The sequence below is a fragment of the Dunckerocampus dactyliophorus genome, chromosome 4, assembly GCF_027744805.1.
Source record: "Dunckerocampus dactyliophorus isolate RoL2022-P2 chromosome 4, RoL_Ddac_1.1, whole genome shotgun sequence".
Lineage (NCBI taxonomy): Eukaryota > Metazoa > Chordata > Actinopteri > Syngnathiformes > Syngnathidae > Dunckerocampus > Dunckerocampus dactyliophorus.
The window spans coordinates 18759726-18781177 of NC_072822.1; the positions used below are offsets into that span (position 1 = coordinate 18759726).

Genomic DNA, 21452 nt, shown 5'->3' on the forward strand with positions numbered 1-21452 from the left:
CATGTTGGCCACACAGTCAGGAAATCGGGAAGATGTGGGTTCAAAACTCTGTTGGGCATCTCAGTGCTCATACTTCACAAGACAATGCAAAATGTGGGGTAGAAATGGTATGGCATGAGGAAAATATTAATCATTGTATAGCTCTGTTTTGGACAAAAAGCAATGATTTTGTTTTCACATTCTTCAAAGAATTATGAGAAAATGCTAATAAGCATACTGTATTCCTTGTTATTATGGCACTATCTGCTAAAACATCTCTCTCTATCTAATCACACATTTACCTTGGACTTAATTAAGTCGACTTTATATATTGAAATACTTCAACTGGCTTGAATTTTGCTTCCAGATGAAAGTACAAGCTTAGTGATATTGTACTGCCCTTGCAGTGTAAAGCTCGACAGCCAGTGAACAGCTAAATGTCCCCCAATAAACACACAAGGTTGGTCTTTTCTTGCACTATACTGAAGTCTTTTGTACGTTTTTCTGTTAAACTGTAAGACAGAAATATAAACATAGAATCAACATATTCTGGACGTAACACTGTGAAGTTGTAACCTGTAAAATTGTAAATACCATAATTATAATATATCCTCCTTCTCTTTATATATAAACTTATTTATTTTTTTTTGTGTACTTTGTAACAGAGTGGTGGCGACCGCATTCAAATTCACACATGGCGAATAAAGCTGATTCTGATTCTGATCAACGTATACATTATATACAGCAATATTACCCCATATATAACAAAAGGTAAACGTTAGAATATGTGCACATAGCACAGCAGCTAGTATCTCCAAGCTAGACACAACTAGCACCACGACATTACTTAATCCACACAAGTTTCATTTAAATATAGTTGGACATTACTCACAGACACATAGTCTCCAAGGCAGAAGCGTGTTAGCAAGTATTCCGTAACAAACGTGTCCAATATGCTGTTCAGCAATCAGTCCGTGTTGAACGGTATTCTATAGTGGGTTATTCAATGAATTATTGCGTCCACCAGGTGTCGCCAAACAGTCATAAAACACCACATATCAAATTAAAGGCAGTACAGAATAATTAAATTGCGTTAAGATTTTCAGATTAATCACGGGCGTCAATGTGTTATTTTTGACAGCCCTATTACTAATATATCTAATTAATAATTATTTTATTTTTTACAGTATGTCAGTAAAAAACTAGCCTAAAACTAAAAATGGCCCACGGGCCATACTTCGGACATCCATGTGCATGCTTTGTGCTGTGATGGATTGCACAGAAATCATATTCCAGAGTGTTGTCAAATTGTCTGAATCATGTTGTTGTCATTGTAACAGACTATAAAGGATGAAATGATAGTATGTACTGTACTGTATGTATTTATGGCAGGCTTTTTCTAGCTCCTCTCTTAGTGTCCCAAGTCCCTCTGTAGCAATGGAAACTGTTGTAAATACTGTTCTGTGAACAATTCCTTACATGCATTGACCTTTGTCTTTAGGCAGTTCAGGCAGACACGTTCTCAGATCAAGGCTTGAATACCCTAGAATACCGTCAACCACATAAGAATTGCTTTTAGTTGCTTTTATTGATCTCTGCAAAATCTTTACATGCAACATTGTGTGCAAACATACATGTCCCCAGTGCATGCACTACTCTATTTACAACAACAGAGATAAAGACTTGCAGAATGAAATAGAAGATACAGTAGCTGTCCGTTTAGCTCTGAGAGAAGCCTGTTTAAAGCAAATCAAACATGATTTGTGTTGATCTCATGTAATGACCACTGTGGCCAAAGCAGCACAAAATAGGCAAATGTGTAAGATGCTACTGACAGGTGCTTTACACACTGCCACAAGGGGTAGAGATGTTGTGCAGAGACAAAAGACAGTGATGAAAGACACGATTCTCTTAAATCTGCTACTGCTACCAGTTAGAGGCTTGCTTGTGTGAGTAGAGGCTTATGAAATCAGTGTCTCTCTTATCTTAGTTTATTCAAATTATGACACAGTCATGCAGAATATGGCCTCTTGTAAAGTAAGCATTAGGAAAGAGATGTAAACATCAATGGTAATAAGCATAATTCTCACAAAGTGTATATATATATACTGTATATGACCATATATACAGGAACTGTATACAGTACATCTCTATATATAGATTTGTATACTGCTTGTACTACAATAAACATCATGCATAGAATTTCTTGTTTTCGTATTCGGAATAACTTGCAAACAGCTGTATAGATTGAGGTCATTCCACTTTGTTAGGTGTGCTTTCCTTGGTTTGCTGTGATCCTTGAACACACGCTAAAGCCATGAATGGTTGGGGGAGTGGCAGAATAACCCTGCATTGTGCAAATGGTGTGTCGTAAGAGTGGGCCAGTACTGCCGCAGGCACATGAGAGTCACGAGCACAGTGCATGCAGGTAAAGCTGCACATACTTATGACAAAAACAGATCCACCTCTGCTTTCTGGCTAATTTGCTAACGCTAACTGTGTGCATTCAATGTAAAAACTGACATACAAAACCTGTCAGAGTGCCAATTACCATAAACGTACATTTCACAGCTTATTTACCTTACATACACACACACACACACACACACACACACACACACACACATACTCCTAATAATTAACTTGGTGTGCTCTAATCACAAAATAACATCAACTGGTGAGCGATCCAAATACTCATGAGTCATCTATATATCGTATTTCTATCCTAACCTGAGCAATGTATCAGTATGTAAACATTTCTTCTATATACATTATGTTCAGGAGGACGGTGGGCACATTTGCAGCTGCATGTTGTCTTACACGTCTGCGGCATGCTTGCTTGGACAGTTCAAGTGTCAGATGTGACATCATCACACTAGAAGTCAATGCGATGAATGTGCGCTCTGCTTTTACGACCCTCAATAATGATTGTGACCTCCAGTGCCATACATAACATATTGCTTTTCTTGTTCAATACCTCTTAAGTAAACATTGTGTCAGGCTCAACACACTATAACATCACTGAGTGGCATTATGGTCGTCGGTCAACGCATATACATTTATGAAATCTCTGGCTAAGTCCACACAAACACGGGTATTTTTTATAACTTCTTTTTCAACATGCTTTGACCTTTCCTCCACATGCACTGCCTGAATGCGTTTTCCAGTGGATAAAGGCCATTGGTGTGGACTGAGATTTATACCCTGGAGGTTTTTTTTTGTTTGTTTTTTAAAATTACATGTGGTGTCTGTGGACATAGCCTTAGTGGATTAAATATCAGCACTAGCTGAAAGGCAGGGAGGACGTAGAGAGCAGTGTCTGTGTCAAGTGGTGAAATTAGACATAAAATTAAAACAAACAAGGCAGTATACAAAAGGTGCACAAGGAGGTGAATGGGGTGGGGGTAAGGGGATGTTTTAGCTCATGCTGTGTTTGTTGCAGGTAGTTAATCACTAGCAGTGTGATTCTCATTCATCAAGGTGTGCCAGCGCTCAATCTTCTTATCCTTGTTCTTCAAACACTCATACCAGTGTTTTAGCCTCTCTCCTTTGGCAGTGATGCCCAGCTGACAGCCACCTGGAGGGACAGAATTAAATATGAAAGGTTGGCAGGCATTTTATTTCATGATAATCCTGATTATATGTTTACCTATGTAGTCATTGGACTTCCCAATATCATAATCCCACACGGAGATGTCTAAAGTCTTCTTGGCCAGTTCACTGTGTTTAATGTCAAAGCTGAATTCCTGAAACATTTTTAGATAGTTGTCATCATCTAATTGTTTTAACACCAACCACAAATCTTAAACAAACCTCATTAAACTCTGGGTTTAAAGTCCTTTTCTTGATTTGAGTTTTGCACTTGCCCTTCTTCCCCATGTCAGGTTTCAGAACTCTGTAAATGACACATGGCAGGGGTAAGAATTTTTGAGTTAGCGCCCATATGTTTTGTCTTATTTTTCAATCAAACCATTTATTGTGGGAGCTAATCCTGAAAATGAGTGAACTGTCCAACCTTGGTCATGCTGTGAATGCATTTCCATTTTCATTTATGCATGTCAGTGTTTCCCATACCTACATAACACATTATAATGACACTGTCTGTAACTTGACATGACAAGACCGTACAGTAGATGGCATTGTAACTTCTGTTTCCTTTCGTCTCCCACGTAATCATGGGGCCGCACGGTGGCCTAGTGGTTAGCGTGTTGGCCACACAGTCAGGAGATCGGGAAGAACTGGTTTCGAAAGTCTGTTTGGTTTTCCAAGTACTCCTGTTTCCTCCCACATTCCAAAAACATTCATGTTAGCTTAATTGGAGACTCTAAGACCTGTGTGAGAGTGAATGGGTGTTTGTCTATATGTGCCCTGTGATTGACTGGTGGCCAAAATCAGCTGGGAGGAGCTAGGCTCCAGCATACCCCCGCGACCCGAGCAAGGATAAGTGAAATAGAAGATGGCTGGATGGACGTTTATCGTGGTTAATTGGTTCCAAACCCGAATGTGATAAGCGAATTTCCATGAAGTAGGATTCCTGCTTTATAAATGGAATATTTTCGTAGTTAGAGTATAGAAAACCCATTTCCGACCTTCAAAATATGTGTTTTAACATTATTACAGCCCATGAAATAACACCCATTAAATCACCTTTAGACTCATATTACCCAATATAGCAGATATAATCAGAGAAAATAAGCCATTTAAGACATGGACAGGAAGTGATGTCGAGGGTTCAGAGTTGAGTTTTAGCTGGATTATGGACGCAAAAGAAACCCATGTTATTATTATGATTATGTTATTATTATCGTTGTGCCTGTTGTGAGATAATCATAACCTGCAATAAACCTGTTCCAGTGTGGAGCTGGTATGTTTCACCTACTGACACCTAGTGACCAGTGTGGCCAAAATACTGCATACTTAATGTATTATATTTGTACTTTAGTTCATGTAACCATTTTTATGCTTGAAAATGCTTCATTTAAGCAAAAACACGTAAAATTTGCTTAATTATGTATACTTTTCTTAGGCCGTATTCAACGATGAAATAGCATGATGTGGCGAGTGACGACTGCATATTATCTTTAAAATCAGCGCACACTTACACTGAGCCCAGGAAACATTCCTGTTTTTTTTTTTTAATCACCCGTGTGTGTTATATGGTGCACGAATGCGCACCTATTGCTGCACAAAATGTCACCAACACTCTTAAGTCATTAATTTCATGTTGTTTTGTTAAATAAGGTTTAAAACCTTAAGATGTCGTCACACATTTCTTATGACACAAACCAAAAAGCTCAGATTTACCCATCCACACACAAACACTGAGTGGGAATTGGCAGCCCGACATCATAGATAGATTGCAGTCCTGTGGGGAACACTGCATGTTCATATTTACAATACCAATGTTAGGGATGTACTTACATTTTGACATAGGGGTCAGAGTAACCATTAGCATCCATAGCGGCCAAATGAACGCAGCGCACAACACCCACAATGAGGCGGTTCTGTTGGGAGCTGTACATAAGGTAGACCAGAATGCGACCGCGTTCCTCAACCTCTCCACCATCTTTTGCAGACTACAAAAACACAACAAAAAGGAGAAAAGTTAGATTCACTGTTTGTTTTGGAAGAAACTGCAGAAATCAGTTGCATTTGGTCATGCTCCAGAAGGAGAGGAACACCTCATCTTCGTAGAGGGAGATGCCTCGAGCTCCGCCGGCTGTTGCAGTTCTCTTTGTCTGGAAGAACATCACATCAGAGGCTTAGTTAGGAATTCACAGGAGCAGAGCACAAGTACGGCTGGAACTCCTCTTCTTCACTCACTGGGACAACTCTCTCCAGACACACGTTGAAGTTTTTCTTCTGGTTCATCTTCAGTTTCTTCAGTGCCACTCGGGTCTCCCCAATAAACTCATTGTGGCCAAACTTGTCCTCGTCGCACACAGACAGCCTGTGAAAAAGAGATGTTGTCAGACGGGGCGCCATATGAAGAGGCTCCTACAAAGACCAGACCAGGTGTGCAATATGAGTCTAGCAGTGTGGCTACTTCCTGTATCCACCTGAGGGTCTTGCGCTGCATGTCTTCATCTGTCAAGCCATGGTAGGTGAGTGTCTCATTCCATGCGGGGTTGCGGGTGTTCCTCAAGGTTTTTGTGCGCAGCTTTGTTGACTGATAATGATACAGTAAACTAGAATATCACACTGACAGCTTTTATGCGTTTCTTATGCATGCAAAATACAAAGCCTGTCCCTCCCTGGATACCACACCTTTTTATTTTTTTAAGATTTTACCTACTTCACACCACAAGGTGTCAGGCTTGAGCTTGCAGAGACCCACAAGCTCAACTCTATTGTCTTTCACGCTTTTCCCCCCATTAGAATATGTACTACGGGTACTGTAATTTGTAAAAAAAAATTCAAATAAATGTTTGAGATATAGAAAAGGGCTTTTTTAACCTTGCTGGCCCCTGGAAGCAGATGAAGCTTGACGTAAGGATCTGCCAGACCATTTGAATCCATGGGTTTCAAACCCTGTGGATAAAAAGCAGACATCATACAGTATACTGTATAACGTAATGAATACAGTATGTCAAAGAGCTATGTTGCGTTCACATAAATCTGGTAATAATAATGAAGTGGTGCATAAGTTCTAGAAACATGGTGCAGCATTTGACTCTTACTATGTGGACACATTATAAAAGACAGCATTGATTTTATGTGTTAACAATTACTCATTTTTCTAGGTGTTATTATGACATAAACTGACAGCACAAAAAATTGTCATGCACAGTATGATTGCATTACAAGGTTGTCAATCGAGAAACACGCACTGATTTGTGTGACAGGAGCGTGCGAGCAGTACCTTTGCTTTGAGGATGCTACAGTGGAGGCTGTTGCTTTCCTGATCGTACATCAGACTGAACTCCAGAGAGCCCAGAGTGGCTGAAAGAGACCGAGAATAGTTGGCACAATTCATTGTGTATTTTATGATTTTATGCTCTTGGTGTCAGGGTTGTAATTACGTGTCCTGTGCTTTATGTGTTTTGTGTGTGCTAAATGTTTTGTGGCCCTCTGCTGCAGAGCCAACGGCCCTTCTGGGATCAGGTAAAGCTATTGGTTTATTGATTGACTGATATGATAGGGGACTACAGAGACGGGGAGCGTGCTCTTGCATAATTCATTGTATAGTCCCATTTTGCTTGTGAATGCATGTTTGACATGAACTCACTGGCTTCATCAGAGTCATAGTCGTTGGCCTCCTCTTCCTCCTCAGCCGAAGGAGGTTGATGTCGAGCCGGAGGAGCGCTGTAGGCAGCGGGCTGCCTCCTGTCCTCTCGTACAGCAGGAGGCGCTCTCTGCTCTGAAGGGATTGCACCAGAAGGGTAAGCGCCTCCATCTCGTCCCACGGGGCCTACAAACACATTGACACACACAGGTTACAGATTTTGGTTCAAGTTGAGGGCGACAAATGAGGATGTGCTTAGGAGCTGCCTCTCACCCTGTGGAGAGGGCGTTACACTAGGCTGCGGTCTGGCGCTTTGAACAGGTACCATCCTCTTCATCACCACTGGGCTTCCCTGTCCTGCCTCCTCAGGGCCAGCACCACCTGTGGCCATGCGCGCAGCCGATGGTTTAGGGGCCACAGGTGGGTAACCAGCACGGCCTTTGGGCTCTGCTCCTAAAAATAAGCATGATGCAATAACAATAAACACACAGACACTCTATTCATGAGGGAGAAATGCATATTCATACTTTAGGCTCTCACTGCAGTGGAATATGTAATACACCCCAGTCTCTCTGGATACTTTTGATGTTGCAGCTTTTTTGTTCAAAGGCACTGACCTACATTCAATACACAAAGCTGCAGCAGTCAACTATAGTGCATACACGCAACCACTGTATGGTCCATAGTGTTTGTTTGTTCATGCTAACCATTTCTTTTATCCAGATGTCATGTGACAAAAGCTTAAAGTGTCCCACCACAGGGCATTGCAATTTCCCACCCCTCTCATTTGCAAGACTAGCACATAATGGCAGATACAATGTTTGGTGGTTGAGAATAAGACATGGAGAAGAGAACAGGAGTTTGGATATTCTTTTCATGTCGCTCATTTGAAAATTGAACATTTTTCTTTCTAGCCGAGAGCATCTTCTATGCCAGGGCACCACAGGACTGAGTGACTGACTGCTGTAATTCCAGTAATTAGAGGGGGCTGACCACTCAATTAGATATAATTGTTCAATTGTTAAACACAGTCAATCACATGGCCGTAAAACCAGTGCATTTTGGTGTTGCAGACAGTTGCTGAAATTCATGATTAACTTAAGAGTGACTTTGAAAGTGGAAAGCATGCCAGATGGGCATGCGTTCCAGAAGTATTTCAAAAACTGCTGAACTAAAAAGATCAACTTCCTCTGCTTTTTACAGAAAGTACTGCAAACAAGAGAAAATATACACTAAAACCTCCATTAATGAATCAATTCTCTGGGTGAAAATGCATTGTGGTTGGTGGCTGTCAGAGGAGAATGGTCAGACTGGTTGGAGCTGATAGACAGACGAGCATCTCGGACCACACGACATGTAAAGATCATGTGGAAGAAGCTATCAATGCTGAGGACTGCACCAGCTGTCACTTCTGTCAAATGAAGATTCAAATGAAGCTACAGCTTGAATGGGTTTTCCAAAATTGGTAAAACATTGCCTGGTTGAACGTTACACGTACATTTGGATTACAGGGTCAGCATTTAACCGAAACAACGCTAAAGAATGGTCTGCCTGTCTTTTATCAATGGCCTAGGTTCCTAGTGATGGTGTTTTAATGGCACAGGAAATGTATTCGCCCTAGTTTACACTCCCTAACTTTAAGTGTCGTTTAAACACAGCAGCCCACCAGAGTATTGTTGCTGGTCATGTCAATTTTCTTTACAACCCATGTATCTTATTTTGATGGCTACCTCCAACAACATAACGGTAATATTAAGCTCTGTGGTTTGGTCCACAGCATATCAGAAAAAAGGCAAAAATCACCAATCACTGTTTTCCAAACTCAAAGCTGGCGTGTGTGAATATCTTGTTTTGGCTAAAACAAAGATAATAAATCTGCTTTCATCGATGACTAAGGATATTAACAAAATACTGACATTTGAGAAGCTGAAAGCAGAAGACGTTTACATTTTTACATTAATCCAATACAAAAATAGTTGTCGATTAATTGGATAATTTATTAACCATCGATTCATCAATTAATTGCTGCAGCTCTATTTTCTAGCACCTTAATAAATCTGTGCCACAAAAATTAAGACAGTTGTAAAGGCTCTAGTCTCTTACTAGCAAGGTGTACCTAATAAATGGACCAGTGGGCGTAGGCGTCAATACTTCATTTTCAACATAATTGATGCTGTTAACTGTTGATTACCCTCAAATGTGTGACTGTACGTGTCCACAGGGCTTCTATGGACGACAAACACTGAAAGGTGCAGGTGTCAAGTAATTTTCCCAATCAGGATCAATGCAGATCAAATAGAGATTCTGTGTTAAGCAGAGGGTAGTGCTGGTTAATTGTACCATTCAACAATTTAGAGATTAGGAAAGAAGCAGGATTAACCTATAGGCCATTGTGTGAGGAGTGTGCTGAAGAGTCACAAGATGTAAATTGACAGAATTCAGTGTGTAATGCAGTGTTACTAAATATGGTCAAAAGACTTCTTGAAATTCAAATTCTGGTAAATAAATTATAGGCTATAGATTTAGTACGGTCTTCCCATAACTGCAGTCAAACCCATTCCTACTCAAGGATTTATACGTGTCTATGCTGCAAAACTTGTCTTAATAAAAGTACAAATGTAACGCGTCCTGCTTCGCACTGCCCGCACCGGGGCTCAAACGCAGGACCTTCGTAATGAGAGACGAGAGCGCTGACCACATGCCCAAAAGCCCGGACTGTCGACCGTGTGTTCAGCGCAGCTCTCAAGGCGGAGGGAGTGAGGGTTACCGACGTACACTTGCGCAGCCTCACAGGCTGGCATACGTTACACAAATACAGTTGTTTGAGAAATCTGTTGTTTGAGAACTTGCCTGAAACTTGACTGTTAGGAGCAGAGGGCTGATTCTGACCTGTGAGGGACAACATGTCCAATAAATGTTAAAAATTAAAAGAGGACTAATGAACTAAACAGATGAAAAGCTCCGGCCTGCTGCACCCACCGTGTTGTTGAGTAGCTTCCTCCTTGGGTTCGAAGGCTTTTGGCCCTTTAGGCTCTGCTGCTTCCAGAACACGTTGGTCTTTCGGTCTCGATAATGGCATGGGCGCAGGAAGGAATTGTTTAGGAAACCCTTTAAAGAACCACGCACCAGACCTCTTCCACACCTGAGAAATTACATTTTATCATCTCCCTTATGGTTTTGTTAATAAAAAGGTCAGTTCTTTTATTTGTTTTCCAGCATAAAGCACTCACCTCCCGCTGTTCTCTGCAGATCTTGCATAACCACACAGCTCGTGGCCTGCTGCCGCACTGAGTACCACACTTAGTACACATATTCTAGGCACAGCAAAACAAAAATGCTTGACCTTAACAGCATGATTACAAATCCACATCATTATTGACCCTGAAGGTAAGGTGTCAAGTCAAACAGAGCTGTACCATTTTTGCTCAAACTCAATTGGAAATGTGTTTTGTGATATGTGTGCCAACTCAAGTCCATTTTATTTCTATAGTTTGTTCACAACACTGAACACTTTAACCTCCGGAGTCCCAGATAAGTTTATATAGATTTTGGATGGGGCCAGTTGATGCCGGGGCTTGCGCCGGGGGGGGCGGCTTGCGGTGCCCCCCCTGGACTGACACGTGCCGCGGGCGCCTCTGCGCTCTTGGGGCGGGTCCGGCGGTCTCCGGGGGGCGGTGCTGGTGCTTCGGGTGGCCCGTGTGCTGTCGCGGCGGCCGGTGGTTGCTGCGCTGTGGTGGCTGCTGGGGCGCCGGGCCAGCTGGTGGGTTGGGGCTTGGTCATGCTTGCGGGTACTGTGGGCCTGGGTGGCGGGGTGGGGGTGGGGGGGCGGGTGCCCTGGGGCCGGGCTCGCTGGGGGGGGTCGTGCTCTGCCGGGCGCTTGGGCGTCTGTCGCCGTTGCGCTTTGTGCGCTGCCGGGCCGCTGTCTGTGTCCTCGCCTCCCCCGGTCTGTCTGTGGGCTTGTCGGGGGTGGGGCTCCGGTGCGCGGGTGGTGCGCTGTCGGCTCTGGTGGCATGTGGCTGGTCTGGCTTCTGGTGGCTTGTGGGGGTCGTCGGCTGGTCGGCTGCTGGTCTCGCCTTCTCGGCTCTGGTGCTTGGCCTCCCTGCGGCTTGGGGTGTGGTGCTCCCGCTCTCTCTTCGGGGTTTGCTGGCCCGCGGGTGTCGGTTGGCGCTGTGTGGTGGTTCGCCTGGCTGCTCGCCCGTATTCCCGCCTGCCTGCTCGGTTTCCCGCTCTCCTCCTCGCTGACTCCCCTGTCTGCCTCGCTGGCGGCGTCCTACCGCTGGGGGGGTGTGGCCGGGTGTCTTCTTGCTCCCCGGCGGTCTGCGCTCTCCGCCCCTGGGTTCTGGATCGTATGTCTGGGACCCCGGGGTCCCCGGCTCCGCTGCTCCTTGGGTTACCAACGGGGGATAGGGTGGGGCTTCCGGGTGTCGGGCAGTCGATCACTGTGTGTGTGTGTGTGTGTGTGTGTGTGTGTGTGCGCGCGCTTGAGTAAGTAAGAGTGTGTATGAGCGTGCGCATAGGGGTGTGTTTGTGCGTAGGAGTGTTTATGTGCGTGTGTGTGGGTGCGTAGGAGTGTGTATGTGCGTGCGTGTGTGTACTTTTATTTATTTATTTATTTTAGCTATTTATTTTTTTTGGGGGGGGGGCATACAGGGGTTTGATCCGTGGGGTCAGGTGCTGGGCGATACATCTCTGCCGCCCGTGCCTCCGCCGGGTGGGTGGAGGGTGTGCCTCCTGCATCCCTTGGCGGGGCGGCCCTGTGTCGGGGGTCGGGCGGGGGTTGGCCCGGGGCGGGCCGGGCTCCGCTCCCTGGGGGTGGGGGTGGCGGTGGGCGGGAGTTGGCGCTTCCGGCGCGGGCGGGCTTCTTTCCGGCTGTGGAGGCGTCTCTGGGCCTGCCGGTTTGTGGCCCCCGGTACCCGTCTGCCTTTGTGGGGTGTGATCTCTCGCTGGTCTCAGGGGTTGGCAGTCCTCCGGCCCGCTGGCGCCCTGTCCTTGGCTGGGATTACCTCTCTTCGGCCCCTTACTGGTCTTCCCGGGGGGGGGGCTCTCTGGGCTGGCTCTTGGGGCACTGATCTTTGTGCTGCCTGCCCCTATGGGCCTGGTGGCCTTCTGGCGGCCGGGGCCCGGCCTTGCTATTTGGGGCGGGGCTCTCTGGGAGGTTGAAGGCGGCCCCTTTCCTTTCATGCACTCTCAGTGACAATCACACGCCCACACACTCCTGCACCTTTACATATATATGAAGTCTTCCTCACATACAGAGATACCTGTACATATGCACACTCACAGTACATACGTACTTCCCCACATTACTCACTGAGTTAACCAGGGTGTTATTATGTTGTTGGTTTTATTACAGCGACGGTGATATCAGCAGTATGACTATATATATATATGTGTGTATGTGCGGTATATATGTGTATATATATATATATATATATATGTATATATATGTATATGTATGTGTATGTATGTATATATATGTGTATATGTATATATTTTTTTTTTTTACAATGATGTGCATTACAGTAACTTTGATTCTATTCACTATCATGGATAATCATTTCATTACTACAGTTATGTGTGACTGTTTCAATGCGGTATTATCATGGTGATCACTATCATAATTCATCATTTCATGACTGCTATTGTGTGCGACTGTTTCAATGCAGTATTGTCATTGTGATCACTGTCATAGTTCATCATTTCATGACTGCTATTATGTCTGATTGTCATTGACAGCTTTGTCATTGTGGTTGTTGATATTGATTTGTCCTTTATCCTTGTTCGTCTTTATAGTTGTCACGGACATTTATTTGCTGATGTCGTTCTGTATGTTTCTGTTGTTCTGTCACAATTGTTGTTGTTGCTGCTGTTGTCCTTGTCTCTTGTCTCTCTTTTTTTTGTTTTTGTCCCCTCTCGCCCCCCCCCCTGTTTCCTTTTCTCTTCTTCTCTGTCCCCTCCTGCTCCGGTCCGGTCGCTCCAAATTTGCTTTATAACAAGCATCAAGGTCGAATAAATTTTGTATGACAGGGGAAGTGTATATCACACTTCTCTCTGGCAGAGTAAATCTATTGAGCACTTGACGGCATTTAGGTATACAATTCTATCTGCTTTAAAGGCTGGACAGGACAGGGGTGAAAAAAAAAAAAAAAAAAAAAATAGATTTTGGATGAAAACAATATGCTACAAACAATAACTTTAATATGTATTACCGGTACTTATTTATTTTATGCAAGAATTTGCAGTGGACAATTTTTTTGTTCAATAATAAACGTTCTTACTGTTTTAATGAGAGGAACAAGACTTTCTTTTCTTTTTATAAAACAAGCAAAAATGATTTACAGCGCAAACCAGTGATAGCTCTACTTGCCTATATTTTTATATTACATTTTTCCAGTAAGGAATATTAATACATACTTCCCTTGTGCCCATAAAACATGCTGGTCACTACAGCATTTATTTTGGGAATTACAGACTTTCTATTTCATTGAACAAAGCCCAACAAATCACACATCACTGGAAAGCCCATGATGTTCTCTCCATGGCGCAGCTGGTTTTATTCTTGTTGAGTGCCTTGCATTTGAAATAAGTCTGTGAAACGCTTGTCCCTTACACCAGAAAAAAATGCATTGCTAGGTCTCAGGAGGTTAAGGTACTTTACATGTGGAGCAGGTCTACAACCACGCTCCTTATATTATATCAATATTTTAAAAAAATTAACACAAAGAGCAAACGTATTGGGAAGGGTAGCAAGGAAAACATACTCTAAGAAGGAATGTGTAGGGCACCCTTGACTGGGTCTGCTCTGATGTATTTTATTCTGTTACACTGTCGTCCATCCATCCATCTTCTATGCCGCTTAATCTCACTAGGGTCGCAGGTATGCTGGAGCCTATCCCAGCTGACTTCGGGCGAGAGGCGGGGTACACCCTGGACTGGTCGCCAGTCAATCGCAGGGCACATATAGACAAACAACCATTCGGTTACACCGCCATGTAGTTTTAATTTCCTACAGTACGTACACATATTTGTATTAGTGTCAGGATATTTCTATGGTGTGCAATGATGTATTAAACACATTATTATTCATACCCTAGCGAAAGTTAAAGGGGAATGCCATTTGCAGTTATTTCATCTCTTACCTTTTTGCAGTCCTCACACACCACTGAGCTGACCCCGGGTGTGCCCAGCTGCTCCCCGCAAAGCACACAGCGGGAGAGGCCATCCCCACACACAGTCTTCTTCATGTCGTCCAGGCGGTTTATTAAGCGTCTGCAGAAGCACACGGTGACACCTATTCATTCGTATACCAGCTTGTTTAAGTTTTAGCTTTGTCTCACCCAATCCTCTCTTGCTCCATGGCCTCCATTTTCTCAGCTCGGGCGATCACATTGTTTATAATTTCTTTTTCTTCATCTGTCAGCTCTGGAGCAGCAGGACCTGGGCCTGGCTGCATGGTCCAGTTGCCCCTGTCAGCCAAACAGTAGTTAATATAGACATGGATTTAATTGGAATCACAATTACAGTACTGTATGCTTATACACACATTGCACTCCACGTTTGGACACATTGGCTGTAAATACATGTACAGAATATACAAATGTTGATGGCGTATAGTAAATATACACTTCTCCAATTCAGCTAGAAACTGCGTTTACGCTATGAACCCAGTGCTGCCTCCTCTACAGATGGAGACCAGATAAATACAGTGCAGAGGGGGAGCTGAGACAGATAGTGTAGGAGTTTATCTACTTACTGCTCTTTATCACTGTGGCACAGATCAAACATCAGAGGGATGCAGACGGAAACAAAAGATTAGTCTTTTGCGACTTCACAAGCAAACAGCAACACGATGTGCTGATTACCGTGCTCACCTAGCGTGCATGGTTCTCTGCCTGTTGTTGGGCGCCCAGCGATCCGAGCTGCTGCTCATCACCGTGTCAGTCATGACACCACTAACACATTCTGTAAGACACATGAAAACGTGAAAGTTCAACAAGATTAGATTTGTGACTTGATTCCTGCTGCTTCATTTGTGGGAATTAATAGTGGAGGGGAGGGGCGGTTTGACAAGTACAGTCAAGAGTCATTAAAGGAATGATTAGTTCTGATTTAAATCCTCCAGTCTGCACATTTAGCCGTCCGTTGTCTTTATCTGATGCTTATACAGCACTAACTTAACTGCCACGCCGGTTTGCTCAGTCATCAGAGAGGACATTTGGTCCAAATGGGCCAGAACAGTGCTGAGCTTTAATTGGCAACCTACCAGATACATTTAATTGTTGCAGAGTTATAGTCGGGGATACGTCAAAGGTGGATGAATGATGACCTCCCATTCATTGCAGTCATGATGGATGGAAATCAATGATTCAGCTTATAATCACTTTTCCATTCATCGTCTTGCTTCAAGCAATTTCACAGGCCTGGAATACTGATCAAATATCTGCGAGGCCAACTGCAACATAAGCACATTTCTAGGTCTCATATTTACAGCCCAATCAACTGCCTTCTCCTGTTTCATCAGCTACATGTATTGACACAATACATGGACTACATGCATTAAAAGCTTGACTAAATCCATGCAATACGCTAAATGCAAATCAAAGCTGATATTTTATATACAGAAGTTAACTGTGTGACAGTAATGTGTGTCTAATAGAGGGAACAAAGATTTGTGAAATAAATATGAAATATTTGGCTTGGCTAAATGCTTATTTTACATAATAGATACAAAGCAACATTCATTACTTTTGCACCTGTTAGGAAAACTGTGAGAAATTTGTTTGCAGTTTGCTAATCAACACGCATCACAGAAACAGACGGTTCAATATAACACTGGTAACACAAGAGGAGGATGTGAGATTGGAGCTTAGACAATGAGGATTTCAACACTTCGGATGACAAGAAGTGTTGTTTTATTCTACTTACTTTTATGTTCTCTATTATGGTGTTTATTAAATGCACATTTAGGCCATTTTACACTTCTAACTTTGTGGGAACAGTTTGGGGAAGGCCCTTTTCTGTCCCAGTACGACTGTGGCTCAGTGCACAAAGCAAAGTGAAAAGTGGAAGAAGTTGAGAGCGATGACGTCAACCACATCAAACATCTTGAACTTGATCTTGAATGAACAAAGATAATGAGCCAGGTCCTCTTGTTCAACATCACTGACATCCAATCTCACATGCCATCTCCAGGATGAATGGACACAAACGGGCACACTCAGAAATAGATGAGTTATATCTACTCTCATAGCCTTAAGGAGGATCGCAGTCTGCACTTTTCTTACATTCAAATTAGACCTTTACTTGTCATCATGCCTTATTTTTTGGTTTTGTCTGTTTCCGCGCAAGAAGGATGGTATCGTCATTCTAGCTGGATTTCTGCAGCCTAGAAGTGACTCACTGCTGCTGAGGAGGCCAAGAATAGTTGTATCGTCGGCATTCGACTTTCAAATCTCGTGATGATGCTCAATGACGTATGGAGGAACAAAAAAAGGTGGAAACACTTTGTGCTAATGACGACAGTATGTCAACTGTTGGAATTCCACACAAAAGCCTTTGGGCAAGTGTCGGGTGCAGTATGTCCTCAGGGTAAGTAGCACTATACTGAGAAGCACTGCAGGCTGCAGCTACCAAAAGCCTCAGGAGCACTGTATGTCGAGAACTGTGATGGTGCATGACGGTGAGAGTGCAGCCACTGTACAGCAATAAAGAGATGAACAGTGAAAATACTAAAAAGGAAAATCAATAGCTTTCTCATGTCAACAGCTTCTCCCAATCATTCCAGGGCAGTACGATCACATCCTCTTTCACTCTGCTGCTCACTGAATGCTCAGGATTGAACATCAGAGCTCATACCTTGTGAGCCAAATCTGTCAGTGCCCTACCTGCGGGACAGTAAGAATAGCAGACACCTTCCTGTACGATCCAAAAGTGTGGACTGGGTGTGGGCTTTTCCTATTTGATGTCAGAAACCAGTAGTCACCAGTCTTCAAGGAGCAGCTGTCTTATTCGGCAGCTGTATGATGGTTCACACCTTATACTGGAACGTAGAACTCCACAAAATGACCAATTTACGTTGTAAAACTGATATAGAAAACGAAATAAGGGGATAAAAGGGTTACAAATGATCCAGGTGCTGTAACGGAGAAGCGCATACATAAATACAGGAAATATCATGCAAGGGTGCCATGATAGTATTCAAATGTATGATCAGATTCAATTATGCTTGCGGCAGCATTTCTCCTGTATAGAATGTCATATGCGGGAAGAAGGAAGCAGTTTTAGAAAGAATTTGTATAAATATCTACAGCTGGACCCTCCCCCCAGCGCACCTTAAAAACAAAGCATCTGTCAGCCATTTTTAGTAACATACACTCTCTTTCGTTTGTTCAAGTGAAAGATTTAAATCTCACCAGCCTCTAGCAGATTGATGGGACTTTGAATAGCAGGTGTATGACTCATTACTGCAGACTCACTGAAGTAAAAGAGTCACGTTCAGCCAGCATCGTTCTTACAAGACGTTACCATTCATGTGTGGTATGAAAGCAGGCAGAGTGACAACAGAGCATGCAGAACAATGATGGATTGATCTAACATGGATCATTATGGATGTAACAGCTGCAGCCTAATGGAGGGATGGGATAAAGAGTCTGTTCCAGGTTCTCCAGGACAGAGATGAGGGTTTTATACAAGTACATTCAAATGACAACCAATATGTACATATTTTCTAAGTGTACCAAAATCCGGGTAGATCTGAACAATTTTTTGTCATCCAATATATAAAATGACAACCAATATATATATATTTTTATACATTGGATGACAAAAAATTATTTAGATCTACCCGGATTTTGGTACATGATTTTACCCCAGTCATTGAGCAAAGAAAAATAAAGCAAAGTGAATTTTCTTGGGTCTGATGGACTACATAATGGTGCTTTTGTAGATGAATGTATTCATCCCAGACTGTAATGATTTACTGCAAAAAGAGAGAAATAGTAATTAATTCATTGACATTACCAAGACTGAATTACATATTACATTATGTTGATGGCTGTGCCTTTATAAATCCTAAACTTAGACAGGCTGACTAGAAATAAGAAAAATATGTTTTTTATAAGAGTTTTTGTAGTGGTCAAAGTAAAATGAAGACCAAGCAAGTGAGACTCTCACTTCCTTGTACCATTACACAGTACTGTCTGCTAGTGATGACCAGACCAGCTGTTTTTGTCATCTTCTTAAATCACAACGCTGTGTTTTTTAGCAGATGAAATGTGTCATAAGTAAAACAAAGTTAGCCCCGCACACAGCTAACGTGCGTTTCACTGATTTGCGCTACATTAATTTTACCCATGCTCCATTCGGGAGAAGCTGATGCAACATATAAGATGTGTCGTTGTGGTATGTAAGTGACGCGTTACAACGGATGCACGTCACAGTGTTCAACTTGCTGTTCCGCCTGGAGTGCTACCACACTTTCCACATTTTTCTCACCTCTTCAATCTTCCTGCGCCTTCAAATATTCACGTCGTCATCCCCTGCATGGGTGACGTAAGCACGTTAGTGACGTAAGCGATTCCTCGAGGCAGGAAAAAATCCTCGGTTATTTTTTGTAATCGAGATACTCGAGTTATTTGAGGAATCGTTTTACCCCTTGATTTGTATGAAATTTGCTGGAAAGAGACTTGGCCCATTTCCATCCATCCATTTTCTATACCGCTTCTCCTCTTTAGGGTCGCAGGGGCATGCTGGAGCCTATCCAAGCTGACCATCCCAGCCAATCGCAGGGCACATATAGACAAACAACCATTCCCAATCACATTCATACCTATGGACAATTTAGAGTCACCAATTAACCTAACATGCATGTTTTTGGAATGTGGGAGGAAACCGGCGTACCCGAAGAAAACCCACGCACACACGGGGAGAACATGCAAACTCCACCCAGAAATGCCCAAGGGAGAATCGAACCCAGCTCTTCCCGATCTCCAGACTGTTACTGTGTTGGCTAACATTCTAACCACTAACCACTGCAGCCCACTTGGCCCATTTCAACTCAGTAAAAAAAAAATGAATTCTTTTATATTAATTTTACATCCTGTTGTCCTTAGCAGATATCTACACTGTTCAAGGCATACAAATTACCCCATTTTCAATGTTTTCTAAAGAAACCGGGCTGCACAAAACTATCTTAAAGAAAAGGTCAGTGATCGACTCTATTTACACTTTAACATACTTTAAAAATGAGAACAGCAACGACGCCGGCCTTTAAAATTTCCCCTTGTCCTATTTGCAGTACACTGAATATAATGACATTGAAACTCTTCATTCATATTCCAGGACAAGAATCCCCCCGCGATACTCAAAGAAGGACACTTCTAAAATGGGTTAATGAGAATCGGAGATCGATGTATAAATTTCCAACATGGGTTTCGTTTACTTTAATTTATCTTTCATCAGGCCAACATCCTTTTAATGCCTTGAGCTAGAACTCACGTATAATGTCATCTTACGTCTTTCCCTCCAACCATCCGCCAAGACTCCCTTTAGGGTCACATCAGCACTTTTTTGCAAAATCTTTGACAGACATTTAGTTAAGAATATAATATAGTGTTCAACTAGTTTCCTATATATAGAGCTACAATATGCAAAAGCAAGCAGGGGGAGTGAGACAAAAAACATTTGGAACTTGTAATTTAAACAAAAAAAATAAAAATTGAAATAGGTTGTTTATCAGCTGATCAAAAGTTTAAGACCACAGGCTATAAAAGCCAAAATCTGCTAAAAATTGTCATTTTCTGTCAGGCATTCACACCGTCATGTCCTCCTGATGGCTAAAGCTAAGAAGCTTTCTCTTTTCAAACGTGGTTGGATTGTCGAGCTGCACAAGCAAGGCCTCTCGCAGCGTGCCATTGCATTACAAATCATTCTACATTTTTTGAAAGATCCTGAGCATTATGGAACAAAAATGTCAAGTGGTAGACCCAAAAAACCCCCCCCAAAAAATCACACCTGCGACGAGCTGGAAGATTCAATTGGCTGTCCATCAAGACACAGGGCGGTCTTCGACCCACATTAAGGCTCTTACTGGTGCCAACTGCAGCGCAATAACCAGCAGACAGCATCTGCGGGAAAAGGGTTTAAAATACAAAAAGGAATTCAATGACCTCGTCTCCTTCAACGCCACAAAAACAGGGAGCATCAAACATGGGACATTGAAAGGTGGAAAAAAGTTTCATTCTCTGATGAGAAAAAATGTAACCTTGACGGTCCAGATGGGTTCCAACATTACTGGCATGACAAGGAGATCCCACCTGAGATGTTTTCTACCCGGCACAGTGGAGGGGGGGTCCATCATGATCTGGGGTGCTTTTTCATTCAGTGGAATAGTGGAGCTTCAGGTGGTGCAGGGTCGTCAGACGGCGGCTGCTTACGTGCAGATGTTGCAGCGAGCATCCCTCATGACTGAGGGCCCTCGTCTGTGTGGTAACAGCTGGGTTTTTCAACAGGACAACGCTGCAGTTCACAATGCTCGCTTGACCAAGGACTTCTTCAGGGAGAATAACATCACTCTTTTGGACCATCCTGCATGTTCCCCTCATTTAAATCCCATAGAGAACATTTGGGATGGATGGTAAGGGATGTTTATAAAAATGGGCATCAGTTCCAGACAGTTGATGCCCTTCGTGAAGCCATCTTCACCACTTGGAGCAATGTTCCCACTTTGAAGTGATTAACAAGAACGATGGCGCTACTCATTACTGAGTCCTACTGAAAACATTTTTTGTTCTGGTCTGGAGAGTTTTTGTGAGTTTTTGAGCAATGGTCTTAAACTTTTGAGCAGCTGATAAACAGCCTATTTCAGTTTAATTGTTGTTTTCAATAAATTACTTTTCAAAATGTTTTTTGTCTCACTCCCCTTCTTGCTTATGCATTTTGTAGCTCTACTTAAAACCTCATTAAGATCCAAATGTGCAAAATGCAAATTCTAGCAATTTTTCAACTGGTCTTAAGATTTTGATCAGGAGTGTAGTACTAGTAGTTGTTGTCGGTTAGTGATGATGAGGTTATGACAAATTTACAAACCTGTGACAATAGTAAAGTATCCAACCAAGTATCCAAAAAAATCTATTTTGTTTCTATTCTGGATTGTATTTAATCAGGTTTCTTTATTCAAAACAAAACAGTAAGTAAAAACAGGCCAAAAGCCTAAAATAGGGAAAAGGATTTCTAAATATAGCTCTTCAAT

General features: G+C 42.8%; 1 protein-coding gene across 4 annotated transcripts in view; it reads right to left on the minus strand.

Moving 5' to 3' along the window:
• Positions 1-1101: 1101 nt before the first annotated feature.
• LOC129179324 (rabphilin-3A-like) overlaps positions 1102-21452 on the minus strand; it is a 28480-nt gene continuing 8129 nt past the window's right edge. The window contains exons 2-20 of one of the 4 annotated variants that reach the window (XM_054772435.1): positions 20216-20328; positions 15076-15166; positions 14958-14969; positions 14542-14670; positions 14344-14473; positions 10435-10518; positions 10184-10346; positions 10055-10093; positions 7478-7657; positions 7208-7390; positions 6842-6921; positions 6436-6510; positions 6039-6148; positions 5803-5929; positions 5661-5717; positions 5401-5555; positions 3793-3874; positions 3629-3725; positions 1114-3556 (exon numbers count right to left, since the gene is read on the minus strand). In XM_054772435.1, coding sequence (XP_054628410.1) covers positions 3426-3556; positions 3629-3725; positions 3793-3874; positions 5401-5555; positions 5661-5717; positions 5803-5929; positions 6039-6148; positions 6436-6510; positions 6842-6921; positions 7208-7390; positions 7478-7657; positions 10055-10093; positions 10184-10346; positions 10435-10518; positions 14344-14473; positions 14542-14670; positions 14958-14969; positions 15076-15149 — 1908 coding nt within the window. In that variant the 5' untranslated portion in view covers positions 15150-15166; positions 20216-20328 and the 3' untranslated portion in view covers positions 1114-3425. Of the gene's footprint in view, positions 3557-3628; positions 3726-3792; positions 3875-5400; positions 5556-5660; positions 5718-5802; positions 5930-6038; positions 6149-6435; positions 6511-6841; positions 6922-7207; positions 7391-7477; positions 7658-10054; positions 10094-10183; positions 10347-10434; positions 10519-14343; positions 14474-14541; positions 14671-14957; positions 14970-15075; positions 15167-20215; positions 20329-21452 lie in introns of all 4 variants that reach the window. The other 3 variants (XM_054772434.1, XM_054772436.1, XM_054772438.1) reach the window with 3 other exon arrangements.